The sequence below is a fragment of the Aspergillus ruber genome, assembly GCF_000600275.1.
Source record: "Aspergillus ruber CBS 135680 unplaced genomic scaffold scaffold00004, whole genome shotgun sequence".
In the NCBI taxonomy this organism is placed as follows: domain Eukaryota; kingdom Fungi; phylum Ascomycota; class Eurotiomycetes; order Eurotiales; family Aspergillaceae; genus Aspergillus; species Aspergillus ruber.
Window position 1 is genome coordinate 585,270 of NW_024467300.1, and position 9,597 is coordinate 594,866.

The 9,597-nt window shown below is 48.1% G+C and overlaps 3 protein-coding genes across 3 annotated transcripts; 2 read left to right on the forward strand and 1 right to left on the reverse strand.

Moving 5' to 3' along the window:
• Positions 1 to 857: 857 nt before the first annotated feature.
• On the reverse strand, positions 858 to 3,048 carry EURHEDRAFT_409360 (uncharacterized protein). Its single transcript, XM_040781060.1, has 2 exons — positions 1,905 to 3,048; positions 858 to 1,843 (listed from the first exon to the last, which is right to left on the reverse strand). The coding sequence occupies exons 1-2, from the start codon at positions 2,808 to 2,810 to the stop codon at positions 944 to 946; spliced, it is 1,806 nt and encodes a 601-aa protein (XP_040641737.1). The 5' UTR covers positions 2,811 to 3,048; the 3' UTR covers positions 858 to 943.
• Positions 3,046 to 4,927, forward strand: EURHEDRAFT_375017 (splicing factor cactin; the record flags this gene model as incomplete). The annotated part of the gene is made up of 5 exons (XM_040778703.1): positions 3,046 to 3,543; positions 3,609 to 4,091; positions 4,142 to 4,771; positions 4,827 to 4,859; positions 4,910 to 4,927. The coding sequence occupies 5 exons, from the start codon at positions 3,046 to 3,048 to the stop codon at positions 4,925 to 4,927; spliced, it is 1,662 nt and encodes a 553-aa protein (XP_040641738.1).
• A 1,707-nt stretch (positions 4,928 to 6,634) lies between these two features.
• On the forward strand, positions 6,635 to 8,300 carry EURHEDRAFT_400208 (forkhead box transcription factor; the record flags this gene model as incomplete). Its single annotated transcript, XM_040779993.1, has 2 exons — positions 6,635 to 7,504; positions 7,563 to 8,300. The coding sequence occupies 2 exons, from the start codon at positions 6,635 to 6,637 to the stop codon at positions 8,298 to 8,300; spliced, it is 1,608 nt and encodes a 535-aa protein (XP_040641739.1).
• Between the last annotated feature and the right edge of the window lie 1,297 nt (positions 8,301 to 9,597).

The following is a 9,597-nucleotide window of genomic DNA, read 5'->3' on the forward strand; positions in this document are numbered from 1 at the left end:
GACTTCGCCCAATACTATAAGCATTCAGACATGAAGACGCAAAGGTAGACTGCTCATGTGGGTGCCTAAAGACTCCTCATCATTTCTACTACTGCCAAAAGGGCTGCAAGGCCTCCATGCACCCTTGGGGGGGGCAGAGAGAGGTTGACAGGATCCTGCAATCAAAGTCAGGGATAAATGACTTCCATGAATGGCTTCAGACTTCTCACTTCTACCTCAAAATCTGCCCTGTACATTGACCAAAACCTTCTCACACACACACCCCCTCTCCCCCTCCACCTCCCATCAACAATGTACGTCCGCTCGCCAATGTGTATAATAGAATTAGTGTAGCTACTCGATAGGCGATCCCACTTCGCCCGTCGTATGTTCCGCTCTGAAACGGATAAACCAATAAGGCGGTTAACTCCGAGTCGGGGAAGTCGGGGAGTCGATTATCCGGACTGCACGAGGCTATATATGAAGAAGAAATTTAGATTACACGGAGGGTGACAATGATATCTATAGACACCGTAGATGGTAGAATGAGTGCTTAGCTATCTAAACGAGTGTGTGTCCGTATATGAGGGATCTGTCGGCCGAGGTAATCGGACAAACTATTGACCCACCTCAACTTTCATCACGCTCCGGGACCCATGCATCACGTGATCTTTATTGAACACGGGACCGAGTTCCTTCGACGTTAAACACAACAACAACTACTACTATATATTCCTTTTCTTAATGAGGTCCTTGTCGAAGTCTTGACAATATTACAAGAAACAATGGCAATACGCTATGAAATTGACGCCATTCAAAAAAAAAAAAAAAAAAAAAAAAAAAAAAAAAAAAAAAAAAATTGTGAAGAGTTAATATATCGCAATAGATTCGATTAGATGTGTCCATCTATATAGAGCCGTACTTAAAAGGTTCATCGTGTAACCAAAACCGCATTATCCAATCTCTAGAATTTCCGCTTCTTCTTCACAGGCGCTTTACTCTTCGCCTCCAATTGCTTCTTCAGCTCCTCCCGCTTTCTATCAGCTCTCTGCTGCTCCGTCTCTCCTTTTTCTGGTTCTGGTTCTGGTTCCTTTATTTGCGGTCTTTCCTCCTGCGACTCTTGTTTGGGTCGGATTCCTATTCCTGGTGGTGAGGGGAAACTAGATTCAGATTTACGCTTGAGGTTTGCTCTTCGTGCTGGTTCAGGTTCGGGCTCGGGTTTGGATATCTTGGAATTTTTGCTGCCGCCAATAACGCCTAGCTTTCCTGCACGTTTCGGTTTTGCTTGTTGTGATTGCGATGGAGACAGCGGAGACGCTGATTTTGGCGGCTTTGGAATTGAGGACGACGGGGCTGGAGGTGGAGGTGTAGGTTCTTTAAGTGTTTTCTTTTTGCCGTCAATTACACCCAATCTGCCATGGGGTTTCTTTTGCTGCAGTTCTTTTTCTTTGGGTTTGGGGACTGATAATGGTTGTGGTGGGGTTGGTTGATGACGTTCGTCTTGATCCGAAGCAGCATCTGAATCTGTTGGTTGATCCGAGGGCGTGGCCGATGGTGTTTTGACTGGTCTGACGGGCCGCGAGGGTGGCCCTTCGAGATCTGGGGACGATGATCTTGTTGATGGAGGTTGTGGGCATAGTTCTTTAAGTTCGGGTTCGGGCTCGGGGCTGGGTGACTTCGGTTTTGGTTTTGTCTTTGCACCGCCAATTTTGCCTAGTCCTTTGGTGGGTTTTTGTTGGACTTTTTGGGAGGGTGAAGAGGGTGACTTTCTCCCATGGGGTTGTTTTGGTTCGGGATTCTTTGAGGGTTGAGGCTCTTTCTTGTGAGGTTGTTGCTGTTTGAATCTTGGAGGTGTTTCTTGACGCTGTATAGGAATCAATGCTTAATTATTGTACTAGAAGGATGTAGTCGGGTTTTATACATACCTCAAATTCGTCGTCATCATCTTCAGAAGCTGTGTCCATATCCATTTGGCCGGTGTCCTTGGTAGCACTAAGTTTTGGCTCTGGTGTTTCCTTTCTTACCTCTGGCTCAGGGCTGGCCGCAGCAGTGCTGCGTATGTCCAGCGACCCCCACCATCCGTCTGGTGGCGGGTGGACTTTCTCCAGGTCTGAGGCCGAATCAGACCCCGAAACCTCCTCAAGGATATTTGACTTAAGCCCGGACTCAGGAGAAGACTTGCTCATCTCATCCAACCACGCCTGCTCATCAAACGGCGCAACTCCTCTGATGTATTTCGCTGCCTGGGCTAAGGATGTCTCTTTTCGAGCGCCGCGCAGCCCAGACGTGCCGGGAAAGATGGTACTTAGCTCGATACCCATCACTTCAATCTTGTCGAACAGCTTCCCAAGGACCCAATCCTTCTGTTTGAGCTGGTCGAGCAGGGTTCGTTGGTGCGATTCCCGATCCTTCTCTTCTCTCAGCAGGGGTAGAAGTAGGTGATTTGTCGCAGCAGTTATCGGTTCTTTGGACAGATATGTATTCCATTTTAGTGGTCTCAATGGAGCAGGGAGTTTCATCGTTAGATGTAGTTCTAAGGAATCGGGTTTGGCTCCGCTGGTCAGTGCCATACTGCTCCCGGGACTGTTGCAGAGGGCCTCTTCGATCTTCTGGAGCAGAACCTTGAATTGCTCAGAATCTTCGCTTGGGTCAATGGTCGTGTCATCTTCATCGGCTCTCTTGCGGATTTGTCGATTGCTGAGCTGCTCCGACCATAGTAGAGTGAGATCCGTGATGTATATCTCGTAGCCTTTAGATGTCCCGCTGTATTTATAGAGGAGCGGGGGAAGCCCCTCACGTTTTGGAAGTCGTAGTCTCTGCCATTTCGACATTCTGACACTCATATAGATGAATCTATAGAAGGGGTGTTGTTTACTATGACTGCCAGCCTCAAGGCAGCCAGTGCACGTGCCACCGCGGATCGTTCGCCGCCCGGAAACAATTCTGGAAGCTTTCGAAGAGCTGCAATTCTGTCGCCAAACAAACATTCAAAATATTTGCATTTTCCTTTCTTTAACAGACTTTGATCTTGATTCCTGCGGTATCGTCTGTTCTGTTGACTTCACAATGTCGTCGCGACTTCCGGACAGATCGAGCATGAAACGAAGCCGCTCCCGCTCTCCGTCATCCTGGCGACAACCCCAGAAAGTCCCGCGCAAATACGATGAAGGCGACCGACGGCGAGAATGGGACAATCGACCATCGCAGGGTCAACCGCGGAACATGAAAGACCAGCTGCGATTGAACCAGCTACAAGAGGACGAGCAGGTACGGGAGTGGGTGGCGCAAGAGGACATCTTCGTTCTCAAACAGGCCAAGAAGAAGGCAGAGATTCGCGTCAAGGAAGGTCGTGCGAAACCTATAGACTGGCTCGCAGTGACCCTGCGAGTGATTGATCCGACGAGGGACCCGCTGGACGATGAAATTGCAGACTCGGAGCTTGATCTGGTGGATCCAGATGGGGTGTTTGAAGGATTGTCGCAGGGGCAACTGGGTGACCTAGAGAAGGATATTGATATTTTTTTACATCTGGAGAACAACTCTCAGAACAGGGAATTCTGGAAAGTATGTCTATCTCGGTTTGCTATTACGTACCCGATGAGATGTGTAACTGACATGTTGTTCTCCAGACTATGAAGATTATATGTCGAGATCGCCAAAAGACGACCGCCCCTCAAGAACGTGCCCTCAACTCTGTCGCCGCTGATATTAACCGACTCCTCAGTCCGAAATCATACGAACAACTTCTGACGTTGGAGGTGCAGGTCAAGAAGAAGCTGGACTCCAACGAACCTATCGATACTGATTACTGGGAAGAACTACTCCGCAGTCTGGGAGTATGGAAGGCTCGGGCGAAACTGAAAAAGGTCTACCAGGCTGTCATCGAAGAACGTGTTCGGGGATTACGCCAACAACAAGCGGAAGAAGCTGAATCGGTCCGCGCCAAGCTTGCTCCTCTTGCGCCAGTAATCGAAACGGGCTTGGATGAGAAGGCAGCTGAAATTGTTGATGAGGATGAATTCCAAGGACTGGATCCTGATTCCCTGCTACAAATCCGTCCTGAGGATAAGGTTTTTGAGATAGTCGATGAGAGTGCCTTTTTGAACCAAATGGTATGTATTTCGTCGCGCGTGTTGATGGGCGTTTGCTGACGATGGTATAGGCTCGCGAGCGTCAAAAGATCATGAAAATGGGCTTCGTTCCTCTTCGCCAGCGACAGGCAGAGAAGCCATATACAGCTGCGCCGGTCAACCAGACATCTAATGCGCCAGTCACGGGCGCAATTTCTCGTTTCTCCGCGATTCCGAATGAGGACTTCTCGCAAGCGACTAAGGCACTTTACGAGAGGGAACTTGCCAAGGGTGTTAGCGAGAACGAAGAGATCTTTACCGGCGAAGAGGCTGTCAGCACCAACACACGTCCGCAATGGGCCAGCAAATACCGACCGCGCAAACCACGATACTTCAACCGGGTCCAGATGGGCTATGAATGGAACAAATACAACCAAACGCATTACGACCACGATAACCCGCCACCGAAGGTTGTCCAGGGATACAAGTTTAACATCTTCTATCCAGATCTTATCGACAAGACCAAGGCTCCGACGTACAAGATCGAACGCGAGCATGGGAGAAAACGTGGGCAGTCGTTTGCCCAGGCCGGGGAGGAGGACACATGCCTCATTCGGTTTATGGCAGGACCGCCGTATGAGGACATTGCGTTCCGGATTGTTGACAAGGAGTGGGACTATAGTGCTAAGAGGGAGCGAGGTTTCAGGACTACTTTCGACAAGGTATGTTCCGTCGCAGTATGATTATCCCAACAGTTGTGCTAACGCCAATATACAGGGCATCTTGCAACTGCATTTCCAATTCAAGAGGGTATGTTTTCTCCCCGCGCACTTTCTCTTTTCCATACTCACGATTCCTAGGTCTATTACCGCAAGTGAATTCCGTCGACAATAGCGCCAGGTTATCAATTGCGATTATGTACGATATTTGATTATCATCACAAAGTAGAAGGTGGAGCGCATGAAGTCGGTCGGCGTTTGGATCACCGCGTTCATCTGGATATAATCTCCTAGGCGACATTATTGGGCTGGAATTTTGAGCCGGCTGCGACCGTACAGGTTCAGAGCGCGCGCGGAGCTCATATGTATCATATGAAACGTTTCAGTTAATCTCCAAGATGTGCAGCCAACGGAGATTTTTCTCTTCCTTGCGAACCGTGTTCCTGATGCTTATTTTAACCTCCTATTCCTCCGTGGTTTATCGTTCAACGCCCCGTCACCGCCAATATATCACGTGCATATACCCCCGGTCCATTTTGCATTGCCCCCAGCTTCTTTTGGTTCGCCATTGTCTTCTATAATCCCAGTAACTGACTATAGAGGAAGTCGGGGTGAAAGACGGTCACACGATATGGTTCTTGCGGTCAGCAATTCCGTGGCGTCTGACTGGTTCGGAGGCAGTGGGAAGAGGCTCAGGTGTCTCTGCAGGACGAACTGAGGCGTAACAATGATGGCCAGATTCTTTTTTTCTCCTATTCCGACTACTTTTCCTTTTTCCTTGCAAGGGAATGCTTGTCAGGAACAATGCTTCAGCCTCATAGCGAAAGTACGGTGAAGATGTGTCCCCGGAAGAAAATACCCTACTGTCAGTCGGGTGGCCAGCGAGATACAGGTCAAGAAATGCAGTTATCCGGCCATGCGCTTTTACCAGTATCATATGAAAGTAACCCAGTCAGCGTCAAGGATGGTACAGTAGGTTCCTTTGAACGTATCGCCAGGTGAGCCATGCTGTAGTACAGGATACCCAGCGTCAGTTCCCAGGTAATGATCTGTCCGGACAAGTGAGGTTGCACAGTGCCGCTGTAGAACGAGCGACTAACTGGCTACTACGCTAGAATTATGAATCATTGAAAAGAGAAAGACAGTTCAGTTGGTAGAAAGCGAGGCAAGCGATGGGAAAATGCAGAAATGCAAAAAAATAAAATAAAAACAGGTGCATAAAATAATTCGAAAAAGGAAAGCACAGGAAAAGAAAAGGCAAAAAAAAAAAAGAAAATGTAAAGTTTCGATTTATTGATTTCTTTCTTTCTTTTCTTTTTTCTCGTCTTTGTCATTAATTATTTCCTTTGACAGGGACTGCATGAGATCAGCCCGCTGCATGTAGTCCATTCCTATACTATACCCCGGCACAAGTATAGTACACACACACACCGCGAGACATGCACACGCGCCTTATGCGCTGGCATAGTTTGGATTCTTCTACTTCTATAGAGGCATCGATTGAGAGAACAGGGCTTGCTTCATATTCTGACTGGTCAACATCCCTTTGGTGTTGAGGCCCTATCCGGCATCTTCCAGAGACCCGTTAAACCTGAATGACCAGGGTCTGTTATTATTTTTCTCCGGTCTGTGCCCGCTGGTATCTTTTCCTTCTTATTATTACATTGTCTACTTCCTTTATTTATTATTTTGTCTTTTCCTCTTCCTTGAAAGTCACGACTGCTTACGGGGTTCTTGTTCTCCCAAGCAAACCAGCGTTGCAAATATCATCCAGGATTCAAACGTCAGCATCATCAAGCTTGTTTGGTACAAAGCCTGTGGCTATTCGAATCGAGTCTGCTTGCTCGTGGATCTGAACCACCCGACATGGATTGTTCATCCCCCGTTTACAACCTCCAACCAGGCCAGTCTCCCGTGGACCAGGGGACTCGGCAGCATCAGCGAGATCCCTACATGGCGAAACGATTGGGGACTTCTCCCTGTGTCAGCCCTGATACTTTCGAGAGTGACTTCTTTTTCTGCGATCCTTGTCCCTCCGAGAACTGGACGGAATCCAGCCCAGACAGCGTGTTATCGAACTGGGGACTAGGAAGCTCCCATGAATCCACGCTCAGTCCGTTGTTCTCGCCTCAGAAAGTGCCGTTGTATGGATCACTTTTCGACGCTGACCACCACCAATATCGCCTCCCTCAAGACGCAGTTGATGTACCTTGCTCGACAACGACAACGACCGGGCCAGCCACAGACTCTATTAAGATAGAGCAGCATTCACCCTTGGAGACATCGATTAATCCTTTTTTCGATTGGACCTACGAAGGAGACTTCAATATATCGTATAATTTTGAAACCTATTACCCTCCCTCCTCGTCTTCAGAGATCCTGGTCTCTCCACCTCCTCAATATGAAACCTTGACCCCGACTAAAACGGAGACGAAATTGACAGTGAGCCCATCATTATCCCCACCAGCTTTTTCGGATCCTTCTCCAGTTACTTCCGTCAAGGCCGAGCCACAGCTAGATCGCGCATGTTCGCGTTCAAGCTCCAGCGTTAGCGCACCCCATGATACTTCGGACCTTCCGTATTCAAAGTTGATCTACCTTGCCCTTCTTTCTGCAATAGACAGAAAACTTCCTCTACAGGGCATTTACAGGTGGTTCGAACAGAACACTAGCAAGGGCAAGGAGGGGTCGAAGGGCTGGCAGAACAGCATCCGTCACAATCTCTCCATGAACGCAGTATGTCTCTCCTCCTTTGTTTCGGAAGTAAAACACCAATCTGACCAAACCTCCGCAGTCTTTTATGCCTTCTCGAGAGGAGTCCCCCAGCGGCAAACGAGCCGTAAACTACTGGCGACTCACGGAAGACGCAATTAAGAGAGGTGGCATCCACCCTACGACGCGATATCGAAAACAGGCGAATCAGCGAAAAGGCCTGGGATCGGAAGCCCCGGCTCCTCAACGTCAGCGGTCTGGGGCCAGAGGCGGGAAAGCAACGAAAATCATGGCCAGAAACCGCGGGCACGCCAACGCGGACGAGCTGTCACCAGCCTCGGCAGCAGCACGATATCATTCGGCCGCGGCCACGGCGGCTGCACAACGACAGCGCCAACTACAACGACAACAACAGTACTATCAGCAGCAGGCCCAGCAGCAGCAAAGGCCAATCCTGCCGCAATTGAAACTCGAGCAGGCGCAGGAGCAGCTCCAGCACGGACTCCAGCAACGGCACCAACAACAACAACAGCCGCCAAACGAACTCTATTGCTATCAGCGGTACACTCCGTGCCCCACGACAGCACTTCCAGGGTATTCCGCAGCATCGATTGACGGATTTGATTTGAGAAATCTTGTTGGCCGTGCAGACCCTCCTCGGGACATCCCTGTCACTAGCGACATGGGTGAATCGGAAAGTTTCCCGCTGGAACTTGGTGTGCTATGTGGCATGTCGTATTCGACCTACAACTCTCCCAACGGGCTTTTTCAAGATGAACAGCTTCCCAATGGACTTCCCGGCGGTGGATGGACATCTTGAGATCGCACCAGATCTTCACCTTAGTGTATAGGTGTACGTATAAACTACAGTCACGCAATTTGTACAGAAGAAATGACTACAATGAGAATTAGACTGGGGGAAGGGGAAGGGGAGAGATTGTGTGAGAGATTATTGTTAAGTCCACCCGATCCATTTTTCCTTTGTTATTGACACCGGTCACTTATGACTATCTCCTTCACTTTGCATATATTATTTTGGTCTCAAATTTTCTATTGGATACCTTTTGTTTTTTTTTTTTTGGTTTGGGGACATTATCATCTGTCTGGCGAATGAGACGGCCAGTCTACGCATACCTGTTGCATTTCGGTTACTTTACTTTGCTTTCTTTTTTATTTTGTTTTTATTCCCTCATGGTTTTCTTCATCTGGTAATGTGGCGTCCCAGAATTGGTAGATTTTTATTCGTTTTTCTTTTTTTTCCTGTTATCTCCTCCTGTGTCATGAATTATGATGATTATGATGATGACGGCGTTGATTTTGTTTCGAGGTCTACACTTGGATTATAATTGAGTGAAACGAAGAATAGCCGCCTTTCGCGGCCATGTATTTCTAAATTACTGGTTTACATAGCAGGCAGAAAAGAGTTCAAATGGACAACAGTCAGAGTTTCACCTTAACACCATACCAGTTTCCATGCAATCCGGTTTGGTTTCGAGGCCACCATAACTGATACCCAAAAAGGATTCATCGCCCAGAATACCGGATTTGGCCGGAGAGCCGGCTATTTGTCGGAGATGTATAGTGCAGTATGATATAGCTATAGTACAGAGCTATAGTTCGGAGGTGGTTATAATTGGGTAGTTACTAGTAATGACAAGACGAGTTTACTTCGCCACGGGGAATTATTGTATTCCAGATGACGAGATCAGACGGCTATCTGTCACCTGCCTAATTCTACTAAGTGAATTATTGGGAGTATTAATATTCTAAGTAATATTAATCATTGTTCCGAGGGGAAGGCTGTAACTGTAACCCTTGTCTGTATGTACCTCCGATCAGCACGGGCTGGGAGGATTTTCGACCGACGACCTGTCAGAAGGAAAAGAAAAGAGGGAGGTGGGGGTAAGGCGTATAGCAGCTAGCTGAAAGTAGAAAATATTTCAATGACAGACAGGCAAAAGAGGACAGTGCATGCATATCTACCCATCACGTTCAGCCAGTGTTCGTGACGAATCACAAGGGAACTCAGCAAAAACGAAAAAAAAAAAAAAAAAAAGGGAAAGGGCCGAAAGCCTTGCAAGCGTTGCTTTTCTTTTCTTAGTCACTTTTTCTGTGTC